The sequence below is a fragment of the Echinops telfairi genome, unplaced genomic scaffold, assembly GCF_000313985.2.
Source record: "Echinops telfairi isolate 266 unplaced genomic scaffold, ASM31398v2 ScPeMD7_31;HRSCAF=116, whole genome shotgun sequence".
NCBI classification, from domain to species: domain Eukaryota; kingdom Metazoa; phylum Chordata; class Mammalia; order Afrosoricida; family Tenrecidae; genus Echinops; species Echinops telfairi.
Genome location: NW_022103928.1, coordinates 38,997,965 through 39,015,381, shown reverse-complemented (window position 1 = coordinate 39,015,381; position 17,417 = coordinate 38,997,965). Strand labels below are relative to the sequence as shown.

Sequence of the window (17,417 nt, the reverse complement as noted above, 5' to 3'; positions counted from 1 at the left end):
CTTGGTTACCTTCAAGCCTTTAAGACCCCAGACACTATACCTTTTGATAGCCAGGCACCATCAGCTTTCTTCACCACATTTGGGCAAGCTTCTTTTGAGCGAGGTGGTGATGGTTTCTTCCACTGGCTTGATTAATGTTTGCTTTCAGGGTTGCAAGAATAGCACCATGTCTCATCGCTAGTAATGACCTTGGGGGAAAAGTCTGGGTCACTTTGGAGCTGTTCTTTCAAAGTGCAGCATGTTTCCACTCAATGATCTTTTTCCTGGTCAGTCAGAACTCAAGGGAGAAATTTCACAGTGACCCTTCTCATTCCCAAATCTTCCATTAAAATTCGCTGAATCAGCTCCAAGACAGTTCAGATAACGTTCCCATCTCTTCAAAGGTCCATCGTCAGTCTTCCAGCATGAGTGCACACATTTTGTCAACATTTTCTTCTGTTCAGGAAGTTGGTGGACATCCAGAATGAGATTTGTCATCAATCAACATTTCTCCTCTTCTGAAAAGAGATTTATAAATTATCAAGGATTCATAAGGTAGGGAAGGCTAGGGAGGGAGGGGGGAAATGAGAAGGTGATACCAAGGGCTCAAGTAGAAAAAAAATGTTTTGAAAATGATGATGGCAACAAATGTACAAATGTGCTTGACACAACGGATGGATGGATTGCGATAAGAGTTGTACAAGCCCCCAATAAAATGATTTTTTAAGAGAGAAAAACACTCATACACTTGAGTTTTTCCCATAGCACTGTCCTTATAAGCTGTGTTCAACATCACAACAGTTTCTGCGGCATCTTTCCCAAACAGGAAATAAAATTTCATAGCCCCATGCTGTTCTCTTATATTGGCCATCACACACACACAAAAAGATTTAAGCAAAACTGCTTTTTATGAAAAAATTCACTGTGACCAGAGAGAACCTTCCCAGGCAATGCCACTGGGTGCACTAACTCAGTGATTTGCTCGATGCTTGCCTAGAGGGAAAAATGCATACTATAAAAGCTCTGCCCAGCATAGCTTTTTTCTGTTTTGCTGGGGAGAGCCCCCTCATAATCCCTAACTACCACAATACCTCTAGGTGAACTTGAGCTGCCAACCTTTCAGTTAGCAGCCAAGTGTGATAATTGTTTGCACCACCCATAAACTCTATGGAGAATTAAAATAATCAGACAAGTGCACAATTTCTCATATGAACCATGAGATTCAAATTAGTAGACCAAGGACTTCCAACTCTGCTGTTACAAAAATTTTAAACCTCTTCAGTTCAATCAACCAACAATTAAATATTTACTAAAGGCCTGTATGCCAGACCCTGAGAATATAAATTATAACATATGATCCTGTCTTTTAGGAGCACTCTTTCTGAGATAAGCCAGTATTTAAGTAACTGAAGCACTGTCAAAAAAAGCCCTACAATCAGTTATGAATGCAGAGAGAAAAGAGCTCAGCATATTCTGAGTGAGAGGGTAAAGTGGAGAAATATGAAGACTCAAAGAATATTTTTTAAAAAGAGGTCATATACAATTGAATCTTAATAAGTGAGAATGTGTTCACCACACACAAGTGGAGAAGAAAGCCATGATGGGTAGTGGGAACACGGCTGTAGAGGGTGGTGTGTTTGGGAGAAATGAAAAGTAAGCAGGGATATGGTAATGGGCTATTTGGGATAAATAAATAGAAAACACTAACTTTACTTGAATAAAGTATACATTTAATACTGGGACTATGGAAATACTTCAGTGTCAGTTAGACAGTACTTACTTATACTTTATAAAGCAACTTAAGAGCTACTGAAGAGAGCTAATCACATGAAATATATAACAATACTATCTAGCCACCATTGCATCTCCCTCCTTTGGGGAATTAATTCATCTACTTTTGGAATACACTAAAACAAATCAAAGCATCCCAATGGGAGTTACAATCACACAACCAGCCCAGTCTCCTCATGTCAATGAAGGATTCAAGAAAACATTTCTCCCGTGTGTGTGTGTGTGTGTGTGTGTGTGTATGTGTGTGTGTGTAGTAAAGAGCTTTATGCTTAATAAGACTTGAGTTAAGGAAAATAGAACAATGGTAGCACTGGTTATTTCTGAATAACTGTTTAACTACTATTTGGGGGGGTTTATTTTTTTTAACTCCAGTGTTAGATTGGATTCTCTTGGAAATAAATCTTAGAGAAAAAAAACAATGCAAGTAGTCTTTTGGAGAGTTGATTCTAGGAACCCTATAGTGACGTGAGGTAGGAAAACAGAGCGGGTTAGGGCAGCAATAAAAGGTGTGTTAGCAATAAGGCAATCGGGAGCTCCAGTATACAGTATAGAACATTCCTTAGCATTATCCCAATTGAAGAGTAATGAAGCTTAGGGTAGTGATCCTCCAATGACCCAATATGATTGCAAGAGGGCTGCTCCCAAAGGATTAGCTTCCTCTCACCCTCAGCTTGCCTCCCCACCACTCTATTTGCAGATGAGTAGTCCATAAGGTTCCTGCCAGGGACAAGTGTCTTGCGTGTTGTTGTGTTGCTGGACGCTGTGCCACCAGTATCACAAAGGCTAGCAGGGCCACCTATGGTGCACAGGGTTCAGTAGAGCTTCCAGACAGTGACAAAGAGGTTTTTGGTGATCTGATGCTAAAACATTTTGCCAGTGAAAACCTAATGGATAGCAAGAGAACGTTGTCTGACATAGCACTTGGAGAGAAACATCTCAGAAAGCATTCAAAATACAACTGGGGAAGAGAAACACCCTCAAAGTCGAGTTGAATTTCATGACATGTGCAGAGTAGAATCTTCAGGACCTAAATTTGCTCAAAATGAGAAGAAATTATAGCAGACAACCAAAATGGGAACATGTAATGTGGTGTATGAAACTAGGAGATTTGGAAGTCCAACAGAAATGAAATGGAACACATAAAATTGAGATTCCAGGCAGTAGTGAAATTAAATGGGTTGGAAGAGGCTGTTCTGAATTGGGCAATCATATGTTGACTGTTCCAGAAATGACAAATTGAAGAAGACTGGCATTCATGAGCAAAAAGAACATTTCAGGATTTATCATGAAGAACAGTGCAGTCAGCACTAAAAACCGAAGAACAAAAATCCCTGGACACTCTATTGTGCTCATGAAGAACTTATACATAGACCAAGAGGTAGTTGTTCAAACAGAACAAGGGGTATTGTGTGGGTTAAAACCAGGAAAAGTGGGTGTCCGTGTTATACTTATTCATTATGTAAGCTAAACAAATATCCAAGAAACTTTTGGTATGAATAAAAATGGGGCATCAGGTTTGGAGAAAGGCTCATTAACAGCCTGCGATATGCAGATGGATAAAAGAAAAGAGCAATAGCAGAAAGGCAGATAAAGAAAAGAGAAAATAAGCAAAGAGGAGGGAAAGGAGAAATTTGGTTGGGGATGGGGTCCAGAAAGGAGACAACTGTAGAGGGCTGGGCACTCAGTATGGATCAACACCTTCTGCCAGCCAAAGAGGTTCCAGGAAAGAGAGGAAGGAGAGGGGGCAAGTTCATTCTAACTGTGAAGGTATTGGGGGTAAGGGCATTTGATTCAAAAGTAGTTCCTGGTGGCTCAGAGGGTGGTAGGGACATGGTGCTTGTCTTGGAAATGAACCCCATAATGAGCAAAAGCAGCTGGGGGGCGGCGGGATAACTGGTTATAGGAGTGACTGACTACCCATTGAGAGGTGGTTGGGGGCAGGCCACCCATCTGGCACTGCATATTTTGCTGCTCGGGGGAGGCACAGTTCACCCACTTCCAGACACAGTAATGATATGTACCCATCCCTCAACCTCAAGCAGAACAGGGTCTGTGCAGGAAAGAGATTGCCACCGGCAGGTGTGAGAAACAAGGGGAGGACCTGACCTTTCTGGTTACCAGCCAGCAGTGTAGATGCTGACACTATCCTCAGCAAGGGGAGCTGATCATCTGGACACTGTCCCAATCAAATGCTGTTTGCAAAAGTTCAAAATGGACAAGCCGTATCAGACCAGCTGACAATTCAACAGTCTGTCTCCTCTCTTGCTGCATTTATTCAGCATCTTCTAGTCCATATTAAATCCACTTCTTAATACTTCCCTCTGAAGCTCAGAGTTCTCGGTTTGTCATCTGTATCTGTTTCATTTGGTCGCTTATGTCTTTGTTGTAGAGTCTGGGTAATGTGGCTGCCTTGTCTCCCATCTTGCGGGAAGTCCCTTTTCACTCAATTTGGAAAAGCTACATTCATATTCTGCAGGTTTACTCTAGACCTACGTAAGCAAGACATGTTGTTGTTGTTGCTGTTGTTAGGTGCCACTGAGTTGGGTCTGACCCCTAGCAACCCTGTGGTAGTTAGTTATAGAATTGTCAATTTGAGAGGATTAAGAATGAAGGCGTGGAGTCTAGCCTGTCAATGGTGATAGCCATTGGCTATCTCTGTGTGGGCTTGGCCTTCTCCTGAGGATTCTGGGAACTCTGGGCTTCCTCCTTGGAAGCAGGAGACACTCTCTAGACTCACTCCCTGCAAGACATTCCCTGTGGAGAAGCCACATGGAGCGAGGCTGATGGAGCCAGACCTCTGGAGCTGGAGAAGCCACATGGAGATCCCTGCCAGTGCTGAGATGCTTACAACGCCACTGGATCCACAAGCCTTCCCACCCACTGGCCTGTGATCTTCCTGTATTCAGTATCATTGCATGTGTTTGGAGAGTCTGAAGAGGACTTTATAGATTGGTATCAGAAATATGGGCTAATATTGGACTTATGGACTGTATCTGGACTGGGCTGAGATATTTTCTCAATATTCAATTGCTCTTGTATATAAAGCTCTTTCTTATACACATATGAGTCTCCCTGGATTTGTTTCTCTAGTCTACCTAGAATAACACAAACCCAGTGCACAACAGAACAAAATACTGCACAGTCCTGTGCTCTCCTCAAAATTGTTTCTATCCCTGAGTGCATTGATGCAGCTATTGAACCAATCCATCCACTTATGGGGAAGGTAGACATGCAGAAAGATAGTTATGGATGTATGTGTATAAACAGCAGAACCCTTGAACTACTGTTGGCTAAATGGATAGTAGATGCAATGCATTAGGATAGATTTTTCATGCAAGACTATTAATGGGAAACAAATTGCATACAAAATGTTCCTGAATGAAAAATTGCCTGACAATAAAGCCTTAATTAGAACAACAAAAACTATTATAGCAAAGTAAATTAATGCAAATTCTTCATGAAAACTGATTTAGCTTTGACAAAGAGAGCAAGTATCTATGTTTTTGCTGCCGTTGGTTTAGTTGGCTGCTATAAAACCGACATCTAACTCATGAGGACCCTTTGCCTAATGAGACAAAACACTGCCCAGTTCTGTGTGAAAGTAGATCGCCAGGCCTTTCTTCCTAGTCCTTCTTAGTCTGGGAGCTGCACAGAAACCTGCTCAGTACTCACAACAACACACAGCCTGTGCTGACAGGCACGGGGTAGCTGTGCATGAGGTGCCTTGGGCTGAAAGCAAACCCAGGTTTCCCATAGGAAAGGGAGAAAATTCTACCACTAAACCACCACTGTCCTCATAGGTCAAAAGAGCACTGAAACACTAAGAAAACACACTACAAATAGGAAAAGCCTCTCTGGAGAATAGAAAAATATGTTAAAATGGCGGGGGTGGGGGGGCGGTGCACAGAAAAATAATAAGACTTAGCAAATATTAATGATACATCTGAAACAAAACCAAAAATTAGATTGAACTTTCTGTTACTCAAATGCATAAGAACTCATTAGCGTGGGGCATGTGCCAGGGAACAAAGGCTCTGTAAGGACTCTGGCAATTCAGAATGAGATTGATAACCATAACAAAAGCCACAGCATTAATAATAAAGAGATCAATGACACAGACACAAATATTTATAGATCATTGCCTCAACTGGAGGCCCACAAAGGCCCAGATGTATCACTGCTTTCAAATTTATTTATAGATCAATGTCTTAATGTGATAAACATTGGTTTATAAACTTAGAGTTCTGAAAACCACAACATAGAACTATGATTTCCCGCTTTTCTTTACTGTGAAAGCGATGTCACCACAGGTCCGTGATCCGGAGACAAGTGCTTACTCATCTAATGAATGGTGCCAAGATGATAAGTGTATCTCACATCTAATTCCCAATAAACAACAGACTCCAGCCCCTTGTTGACAAGCTCAGCTAAGAACATCGCATTTTACTACAAGTCTCTTTCACGGAACGCTCTTTCTCCAAGTCAAACTTGGCCATATTGCTTCAGCTCCATGCAACACAAGCTCTGTCAACTTTTCGGTTTGGGGTTCAACCAATCTATAGATAGTAATACACCAAGAGGAAGGTCTGAGGATGTAGTGGCCCTGCACGTCCACTTCTGCCCCAATACGACATGCAATGATCTGATTTGCAAGCGATCATGGGGATGGTATAGGGCCAGGCATAAGCCTGTTTCACTGTGCATGGGGTTGTCATGAGTTGAGGGTGCCATGCTGACAACACCAAACACCACCAACAACAACAACCGTGTGCCAGGCATTGAACTAGGCTCTAAGAATGGAAATATCCAGGTATTCCGCAACAGGTGACTCCTGGGAGGAAGGCAGACTCGAAGCTCTTCCCATAGAAAACTAAAAAAAATTGAATAAGAGAAACAGACAGCATTCCAATATGTTTGGCAAGGGTGACAGTAGACGTCTATATAAAACATGGAAGCACAAAGGACAGTGGACCTTGCTGCTTGGAAGAGGGTAAATCGAGAGTGGTCAAGCAGGAGAGCCGGCAGAGTGTCCCAGACAGGGGGAACATCAGGAGGCAGAGAGGCATAAGGGACCACGTATTGAGGAGTTTGGGAAGAGGGAAGACCTGGAAGAGACTTAAAGCCCAGAGAGTGACGTGGCCTTGCATCCAGGGCATTTGGGACTGAGCTCTTTAGCTACAGGGCCGCCGTGGCAGTATCTTAGTGCTGGTGTAACAGAAATCCCACACCCCTCGCCATCGAGTCAACTCTCAATTCAGAGACCTTACCGGAGAGAGTGGAATTGCCCTGTGGGGTTTGCAAGACTCTCATCGGGCTGCTTTCTCCTGTGGAGTGGCTAGTGGTTTGAACTGCCAACCTTTCAGTTAGCAGTCAAGTATTTAATCACTGCGCTACCAGGGCTCCTTATCCACAAGTGCCGGGAATAGAATTCTAGCACATATTTGGGGGGGGCGTGGCGTGACAAGATAAAATTTAAGTTTAGAAAGGCCACTCTGATTGAAGGGGCAAACGGATTGGAAAGAACTAAAACCAAGAGTCTTTCGTTGATTCCAGGCATCAAGGCCACCTGAGGCTCTGACTGAGGTGATGTCCCTCGGGCAGAGAGGAAGTAGACCCTGGCGAGTCCAGCATCTGATTGGTTGTTCCCAATCAGAGTCCAGTCAGGAAGAACCTTGGGATGGTTGCGGGGTTATTATGGTTTCCTGGCTGGGTGATGTTATCCACTAAGACACTGAGCAGGAAGTTCATGTAACCTCAGAAGTCAAGAACCCATCTCATTTACAGGATCCTTTAAGTATATGATTTTTCACCTCTGATTGATAAGATGAAAAACCGAGGATATTCAATGCAGAAGAGAAGCTGAAGGAAGTGGATTGGAGGCACCTGCTGCCATGGACAGGTTCTGCCAAGTAACCTGGGGTTCAGGAAGAGGGCATGGGGTCCAAGAAGCAGCATCAGGAAAAGGGGGAGGCAGCCTTGTAGAGCAGGAGCCCGGAAAGGCCCCTGCTGGGTGTGAAGTTGAGAAAGAGAGAGAGAGAACCCAAGCAGGGTTGCCTCTTGGAAACGTGAGGAAGTGCTCGGGAACCAGGGCAAATGGCACAGGGAAAGCAGGATCCCCTGAGAGAAGCCGGCTCCCCCAACACTGCAGGAAATCAACAAGACAGCAATCTTGAAGGTCTTGCTGGGGAGTTTCTGCCCCTTCGCCTCCCCTGCAATGGACTGAAGTCTGCCTTTGCATCCCCCCAATGCCACCTCTGATCTAAGCAGCCCCTACAGAGCAGGGAGGGAGGCCTTGGGGAAAAGCCAAGGGCAACACCCAGCCTCAGAGGGGTTAGCAAGGGGTGGGTTTCCAGACTGAAAAGGTGGTTGCGGAGACCAAGAAGGGAAAAGAGGAATCGTCACAGAGAGGGGACTGCGATGCCTGGGGGACAGGTTGATTCCTACCCAGTATCTTGCTTGAGTAGCAATGCTCACTGGTCGACAGGCTGACCTCAGTGTAGGCTCACAGAGCAGAGATGTTGAAAGTCGGAAACAGATCTGGAACTCTCACATCAACATTCCACCAGGGAGGGAGACAGAGCTATCACAAGGAGGGAGAGAAAAGGGCCAGCAAAGGCCAAAAACTCTACCCACCTAAGAGGTTGTTTGCATAAAGTACTGCAGGCAGCACCATCAAATACTGGGGGGAACAGACAGTCGGCACCATTAAAATTCCCAATATACAAAAAATAAGATAAAATCACAAGCCACACACCAAGAACAGAGAAACAGTGGTCCCGCCAAATGAACATGACGCTGATGACGAATGTGCCTGGAGGGAAGACTAACCGATGAGAAAGGGTTAGGAAAGCTAATATGATTACAGGAAGAAGCATAATTAAAAAACTAAAAGAAAACAAAAAAGCCCCCCCTCCTCTTTTCTCCTCTCCTTCCTCCTTCCTCCTCCTCCCCCTTCTCTCTTTCTCTTTTTCTCTCTCTTCTCTTCTCTCTTCCTCTCTCCAGCTAACATTTAAGCAGTGACTATGTGTCACACTCAGTTCTAAGTACTTTACAAAAATCAATGCATTTAATTCATTTGTTCTGTCAAAAGCAAGGTTGGCTGGTTACCTTCCCCAGTTAAGAGCAACAGAGTAATAGATACTAGAATGAGAGGGAAACATGAGCTCCAGGGATCCACAAAAGAAATGAGACCAGAGAGACTGAGCGCTAGCTTCGACCCAGGTGTGTGTTGGAGGGAGTTACTTCCAACTCATGGCCATCTGTGTGTGATAGGGTAGGCTTGTGCTCCGTAAGCTGTTCAAGGACTTTTTCAGGAGTAGATCACGCGACCTTTTTTCTGAGGTTCCATTGAGTGGACTCGAACTTCCAACCTTTCGGTGAACAATCAAATTAACTGTTTGCACCGCCCAAGGACTCCAGACAAGGGTATCAAAAGAAACCCTTTTTCATTTCTATTCTGACCTCACACTCACGTGGCTTTGGATACTTAGCACTTCAAGGTTGGAATGAGCTCCTGTCTCACCACCAGAGCCCTGTAGGTAGTGGGGCTGGGGAGAAGAGCAGCCCCCAGAGGGCCCAGGAAGGCAGTCAAGAACCAACACCCTCAGGTACACTCTCCTCCTGTCCCTCATCCCAGACCCCTCTAGTGACAAATTGGCAACAGCCCAGGGAGAGCTCTCTTCTGTTGTTTCTTTTCCCCAGGAATTTAACGATAACACCTGGTGTGGTGACTGGGCGCTGATGCTGCAGGAGGCCTGGGCCTCACATCTACACTGCGGTTTCTCCTGCTCCTATCTTAAATCTCAGAGGCTGACTTCCAACGTGGGCCAGCCCCAAGCCCTTGGCAATAGTCACTGCCCCTGAACCACAACTGATACCACAAGAAGTATGCCCACACCAAACCAAATCAGTATATCTTTGAGGACGACAGCTTCAAAAGAAAGACAGAGTGGAGAACATATGGCATTGGCTACAGAGAGAGAGAAAGACCAACCATAGTAAAGTCAGCCTAGGAAAACCGTGTACAGAAATTAAGGACGATACAATGAGCTATAGGGAACAAAAACAGAGGATAGTTTAAAGCACAGTTTATCCAGCAACCCCATGACCCTATGACACCGCATCACCAGCCCCATTCTGCAGATGGAGAAGCAGACCCAGGGCTTAGAACAGGGCCACTTAGCCGGGAAGTGGGGGCATCAGCCCCAGAGCCCTCTCTATTAAACACTCTTCCTTTTGAGCCTTACCTGGTTGTTAGCTTTTGTCCTTACTGGAACTCTTCTTTTCCATTGACCACTAACATAGGCGTGTTATGATTTGCTTCTACGTCCTGCCTTCCCCAGTATCATTTCCTTGAGAGGAGTCACTAAGGACTGTGCAGTCAATAAGGACTCCCCACCGCAACCTCGCCATGGGTTGGAGAGAAGGCTGCTGGGGCGAGTGGAAACTAAGTCCTTGCGTTTTATTCTGCGGAAAGCCACCGAATCCCCCTTAGGCTCAACTGCCCCATCTGTGTAAGCGAGCAAGCAAGGACCCAGAGGGAAGCTACACAGAGAGCCGGCAGCTGACAACTGAGGAGGAGAAGCCAGAGCTGTAGCCACCAGGCAGACAAGAAGCAAGCAGCTTACAAGGCTTCAGCGGTTCCGGAGGCACCTGGTTGGCATTCATTCCGTATAAAATAAAAAGAGAAAAGATGAGTCGTGGTTTTAGAAAAGTGACCAAACTCGATGTAATTCACATCGCTCGTCTCAAGCAAAAAAGGAGCACAGAGGCAAAGCTTAGTGATTTTTAGACCAATTGTCATAACTTATGATGCATGTGTCTGTGTGTTTGTGGATATGCCTTTTGCACTGCGGCTCGCTCAACTGTGTGTCACAGATCACGCATCCTTTACAAAGTGAGGGTGTGGCAGCCCTGTGTCAAGAAAGTCCAAGGGGCCGAGTTTTGCAGTGGTGTGTGCTCACTTCATGATTCTGTGTCATGTTTTGGTAATTCTTGCAGCAATTCCAACAGAAAGCCTCACAACCCGATACATGGGGATAAACAGAAAAGACTGGCGTTGTCAAGGATTTCATTTTACTCAGATCCACAATCAACCCTCAGGGATGCAACGGTCAAGAAATCCAACGACACTGCATCGGACAAATCTGCCACAAAACACCTCTTTAAAAAGTGCTCTAAACAGGACTACGGTGCGCTTGAGCCAAGGCATGCTACTTTGAACTGATTCATGTGCCTCATGAGCATGCACAAGCTGGGCAGGGAGTCCGGAAGACCAAAGAGGAGTTGATGCATTTGAATTAGTGTTAGTGAAGACCATTAGAAGTACTGTACTGTGGACTGCCAGCGGAACAAGCAGATCTGGCCTGGGGGAAGTACAGCCAGAATGCTCCCTTAGAGGTGAAGATGGTGAGACTTCTTTGGACCTGTTATCAGGGGAACCAGACCCTGGAGAAGGACGGCAGACTTGGTAGAGGGGCGGTGGAATGGGGAGGACTCTCAACAGGATGGATTGGCACCGCGCCTGCAATAATGGATTCAATCACAGCAGTGACTGTGAGGACGGTGATGGAGCAGGCAGTGTGTCATTCTATCACCCAGAGGGTCACGGAGGGTGGCTAGGAACTGGGACTGACGGGACAGCAGCTAACAACCACACAATCACCTCCCTACGATCAAATATCCTTTGTAGTCAATACAAATAATAATAAAGCACGCACTCTTTAAACATCTGTTTATTGAGGGCCTATTGTGTGTCAGGCACTATTCTAACCCTGAAGACTTGCCCATAAAACATGAAATCCATGTGCTCACATGATCAGGGTGAAAAGTTAACAAGGAACAGACTAAGTGAATTGGACAATAAATGCTCTGGGGCGGGGAATGTAAAGGGAATCAGATGGTTGCACAATTTGAAGCAGAGCCAACAGGAGAGTTCATTGATATGATATCGGAGTAACCTCTGACAGAGGAGATGTAATAAGCCATATTAATAACTAAGGGAAGACTTTTCCTTAATGCAGGAAACAAACAGAGAGAAGTTCTAAGAGAAGATCATTTCTGGTGTGATTCAAAAACCTCAAGGAGCCCAGGGAGTTGGAGCAGAAGGAACTGGGGCTACAACAGGTGAGCTCCAAAGAAGGTGATTAGGGAAGAGCTGGGTTTGATAGTCACACTGAAAACCATCTACTCGTGCTAGAGGAAAAGCACCCCAGGTTCAAAATGTTCTAGAAACAACCAAGCTCACTGCCATCGAATCTATTCTCTCCCCCACCAACCACGCAGGGCCGAGCAGAAGGGCCCTGTGTGGGTTTCTGAGACTGTACATCTAAATGGGAGCATGAAGTCTCAACTTTCCCCTGAGAGCAGCCGGTGGTTTCTGGCTGCTGACCTAGGGGTTAGTAGTTCAACAAAGCCCACACCACCACCAGGGTTCCTCAAAATGTTCCTTCGAGACCACTGTCCTTACAGAGGACAAAGCCAAACAAAGGAGAACCATCCCGATGGGGAAACACCATGAACATGACCCGACACTGAGGCCGATGGAATAGACCCATAAGAGAGAACAAGGGGAGTCATCACATGAGCCTAAGGAGTGGCTGTGTTAGTCAGGGTAGATTAGAGAAACAAATCCAGGGAGATGCATACATTTATAGGAAAGAACTTTCTAGCAAGAAGCAATTATATATTAAGAAAAAATTCCAGCCCAGTCCAGATCGTCCATAAGTCTGATACTAGCCCATAGGTCCGATACTTGTTCATAAATTCATTTTCAGACTCATGCAGCACAGGCAATGATGTTGACTGCAGGAAGATCACAGGCCGGTGGGTGCAAAGTCTTGTGGCTCCAGTGGCAGTGGAAGCATCTCCAGGGCTCTGGCTGCCATCAGTGTGTCTCCATGTGGCTTGGCAACAGGAAGGTGTAGCAGAGAGTGAGTGTGGCTCCTGCCTCCCAGGGAGGAAGATAGGAGTTCCCCAGAATCCTCAGGAGAAGGCCATGCCCACCCAGAAGCATCATTGGCTATGACCTGATTAACAGGCTAGACTCGACCCCTTCACTCAACTTGACAGGAGATGATGTAACTGCCACAGTGGCAGACGCAGTCATCGTGGTAGCAAGTGATGGATGCAAGGACGAAGCAGAGAGAGCACCATGGTTGGGGCACATACATAACTGCAGGTTTAAATGGTTTAGGATTGATTCTGCAGCTTTAATTACCTAGATTTTCAGTTGGCAGGGAGGGGTAGTGCCCCACAATCCTGTGACCCTGAATCATATTCACAAAGTGGTTTGAAGGCACACAGGGAATCCAGGGCAGATGATTCCTTCAGGACCAGTGGTGCGAGTGGCGATACTGGGAGGGTAGAGAGAAGGTGGGTTGGAAAGGGGGAACCGATTACAAGGATCTATATGTGACCTCCTCCCTGAGTGATGGACAACAGAAAAATGGGTGAGGGGAGATGTCAGACAGGACAAGATATGACAAAATAAGAATTTATAAATTATCAAAGGTTCATGAGGGAGGGGGTAGCAGGGAAGGAGGGGAAAAATGAGGAGCTGATGCCAGGGGCTTAGGTGGAGAGCAAATGTTTTGAGAACGATGAGGGCAATGAATGTACAAATGTGCTTTACACAATTGATGTATGTATGGATTGTGATAAGAGTTATATGAGCCCCTAATAAAATGATTTTTTTTTAAGTGGCTTGAAGGCAATACTCCACCCTACCCCCAAGCTTTTAACTTATCAGAGAATATGGGTCTGGTTGTCTATTTTCAGTAAACGCCCAAGTAAGTCCCCTAGTTTTTGGCATGAGCACTTTTCTGCATTCCAGTTCATCTAAATTACATTCTTCCTGAGGGCAAACTGTCTTTCCCTGGACTTTTCAAAGTATAGCTATATTGTAGAAATAACATAAAGAATTCAAATAATATCTGTATGATAGCAAGGCTATTCACATCCCTCAACTATGGACAGAGGGAATTAACTAGCAACTTAATCGATGTGGGAACCCCACAAATGGATTTTAGGCTCTCGCTGCGATCCATAGCCTTCTGCAAACCAGCTGCTCACAATTTAAGCTCTAATACTATTCCCTTCAGATTTGGGTTTTATTATTTACAATCCTTGGACCATACAGACTAGTGTGCTTCTTCTATATTGATTTAGCTGACACCTCACTCAGAGGGCGCTTGTTTGAAGACAAGACTGTACGACACCAGAAGCTAGTCTTTCTGATTGCTGGGCACCATCTAGTTTCGTCACCACACTTTGCTATAGCACCCATATCTTCAGTGATCTCTTCATGAGGGTGAGCACCAATCAGGGCCATGTCATAAGAACTAATTGCTGATAGATTGGGTCTAGAATCAAGTGAGAGCCCAAAATCTGCTCATATATCTTGGCTTCTATATGTCTCTGGTCCATCTTAGAGACATCATTATCTTTTTATGATAGAAACTAACATCATCCCCCTGGGGCATAAGCTAATTCTATTGATTGTGGCATTAATGCAGCCAATGATATAGAACTTAAAACATGGTTGAGAAAGAACATTATACAAGTTAGACCAGCTTCAGATTGCAATACATGAATTGTTGATTTATACGGATTAAACTCTAAAGTCATTGGACACTAATTACACAAACAATGTGGGTTGGTAATAGGGCAAACCTTTCAATAACACTCATCCACAAAGGCAGAATCATGCTTACAAGGTTAGTCCGTATCATAAGAACACAGGAAGAGCATGAAAGTAGTCACTATATGGTAGTCCCAGGCCACAGTCCATTGGCCATCTTCAAAGTACAGGAAAGGACCCAAAGTCCAATGACAGCCAATTCCATAACCTCGGGATAGCAGTCATCTGCGTCTTCTCACACCTGGAGTATGTCAGTTCCACAAATCTGCTCCAGGTGAGTTTGAGGTTGAGCCCAGTTCACCGAGTGGGGGTTCCACATTGAATCTTTTGTGTGGCCTAGGCAGGATGTTGAGCGGTTTGAAAGGGCAAAGTCTAACGTTACAGTAGTTTCTAGTCACAAAGGACTAAAGAGAACGTAGGTCCAAAGTGTCCAAGTAGGCACAGTCCCAGGCATGTTCTCCCCTTGGGTTCTAGGTATGTATTGTTTTTTTCTTGATAGCATTTTTTTCTTGATAGGAAGTTGCTCCTCCTGGGTACCCACCAATAGTACTGTAATCACCCCCCTCTCCCCATCTTGACTTGAATTTCCAGTAAGGTTCACTTATCACTCTGTAGGAAAGAGTGTCTGCTGACTTGGGGTACCCTTAGCACCATGTTGTAGGGCAGCAACTGAATGTTCTCTCTCATCTTGAAAAATGAACCCCAGGTGATGGGCGATCCCCTCTATTGGAGTGATTTTTAAGACGTACATATAAGGGGGTGATATATAATAAAGTCAATTGTGGCAGATGTAGTTACATTAAAATGTAATGCCCTTTCATTTGGTCTCCCCTTTGATCCATTTTAAAGTTGTTTACATGTTTACTATTTTCTGTTTTCTAATGTTTTTTCTGTTTTGTCTAGTCATTATTATTGGATTTTTTTTGGGGGGGGGTTTTAGAAGGATTGTGTATGATTGTGTTCTGTATGATTTTCCATATATGAAAATCCAGCACAGGCAGAACTACAGAGCCAGGAACTAGATCAGGGTATGGCAGGTGAGGATGGGGGGAATGGGAAGCTAACAACAGTGATTCTGAGAAGGAAATGTTCTGAAATTGATTGTGGTAATGATTGCACAATCTTAATATTATTGAATGATTAAGTTGTACGATATGTGAAGTATATGCCAATAAAACTGTTTTTTTTTTAAATTATGTCTGAACTTCAATCACCAGAATGTTCCTTAGAAGCAAGGATGGCAAGACTTTGTCTCACATACTTTGGACAGTCAGGAGAGACCAGTCTCCACTACATCCAGTCCCCTTCATGTGAATTTGGATCCGTGTTTTTTGAACTTGTGATACCTCTTCCCATCGACACCTCATGATCACAAAGGCTGGTGTGCTTCTTCCATGTGGGCTTTGTTGCTTCCTTGCTAGATAGCAGCTTGTTTAACTCCAAGCCTTTAAGACCCCAGACACTATAGCTTCTGATAGCCAGGCACCATCAGCTTTCTTTACCACATTTGCTTATGCACCCACTTTGTCTTCAGTGATCATGTCAAGGAGGTGCATACAGTGCTACATTATTAGAACAAACCGTTCTTGTACAGAGGTAAGATTTAAGTAGAAGCCCAAAGTCCAAATGTTTCCTTCTTGCATTTACATGTATATATACATACATAAACAAATACACACATATTCACATATGTATATTTATACATATATGCACATATATATTTGGGTTCTGGTGTTTGTTTTTTCCTCCTGCCCCAGTATTATACTTGCCTGTTGTTTACCTCTCAGTAACTCTTCTCAGCTACAATTCGAATGATCAAACACGCCCAGAAAAGCTACACCCTCCTCACTGTCCATTTTAGAGCTCTTACTAGTCCCCTGTATCTGTCACTGTTGGCTCCGCGGAAAAACGCACTCTTTAGAACAAGCAACCATATGATATCAAAAGGGCAGCCGTCCCAGGAGTGACCCCCAGATGACAGGAAGGCATGGAAAAGAACAAATGGAAACGGGAATCGCAGGGAAGAAGCGGGAAGAGGGTTGGTGAGGATTGCGGTCCATACCATAAAGTAAAAGGGCGTAAAGATGCTTGAATGGAAAACAACTTGTCTCTGAACTTGTATCCAAATCGCAACAAGTTAAAAGTAAGTAGGTCCAAATGGCTCGGGTGCGTCACACCCCAAAAACAGCGTGTCACACCGAGGCTCTGGGTCTTGCTGGCCTCCGGCCAGCAGGTGGCGACATGTCCCCCGAGCACAGAGCCGGGCTCAACGGCGCCCTTCCCGTTTCGCAAGCCCCGCCCAGGCCGGAAGACTAGCCCCTGGAAGATGGCTGCGCCCGTGGGCGCGTGGTAGTCGACACCCCAGCCGCTTGCTGGACGTGCGCGCTCCGGCATGAAGCGCAAAGCGGGGCGCCGTCCGCCCGGCGGGCACGGGCGTGCTGGGAAGGGGCCTATGAAACGGCTCAAGCTGGCGGTGGAGGAGTTTGTACAGACGACCTCTGAGCGTGAGGCCCCCGCGGGCGTCAAGGGAACGCCCCCGGGGTCCCGGGCCGAGGGTCGCGGCGCACCGTCCGGCTTCCGCGCGGGCGGGAAGAAACGCCGCAAGGAGCTGAAAAAGGAGAAGCGACACCTGCGGAAAGCCCGTCGATCTCAATGGACGGCAGGCTCGGCCCAGGGTCCCGGCCCGGGGGGCCGCGGCGGGGCCCAGGAACCCCCTAACCCGCGGTTGGAAAAGAACAAGAAAAGCGTTCCCTCGACCGTCCATCGAGACCCTCCTCCTCCCGAGAAGCCGCGACCTCCCCAAACCAAAGCCAGGGCCCCCCAGGCCCAAGCCTGTCAGAAGGGTTCCCCGGTGAGTTTGAGGTTGAGCCCAGTTCACCGAGTGGGGGTTCCACATTGAATCTTTTGTGTGGCCTAGGCAGGATGTTGAGCGGTTTGAAAGGGCAAAGTCTAACGTTACAGTAGTTTCTAGTCACAAAGGACTAAAGAGAACGTAGGTCCAAAGTGT

At 45.5% G+C, this 17,417-nt stretch overlaps 2 protein-coding genes across 3 annotated transcripts in view; both read left to right on the top strand.

The window, feature by feature from the left end:
• LOC115869552 (60S ribosomal protein L37a-like) overlaps positions 1-10,366 on the top strand; it is a 12,480-nt gene extending 2,114 nt beyond the window's left edge. Inside the window, exon 2 of the mRNA XM_045290143.1 lies at positions 10,265-10,366. Coding sequence (XP_045146078.1) covers positions 10,265-10,366 — 102 coding nt within the window. The remainder of the gene's footprint in view (positions 1-10,264) is intronic.
• A 6,421-nt stretch (positions 10,367-16,787) lies between these two features.
• Positions 16,788-17,417, top strand: part of NOM1 (nucleolar protein with MIF4G domain 1) — a 25,261-nt gene continuing 24,631 nt past the window's right edge. Inside the window, exon 1 of one of the 2 annotated variants that reach the window (XM_030885620.2) lies at positions 16,788-17,268. In XM_030885620.2, coding sequence (XP_030741480.1) covers positions 16,803-17,268 — 466 coding nt within the window. In that variant the 5' untranslated portion in view covers positions 16,788-16,802. Of the gene's footprint in view, positions 17,285-17,417 lie in introns of both variants that reach the window. The other variant, XM_045290050.1, reaches the window with a different exon arrangement.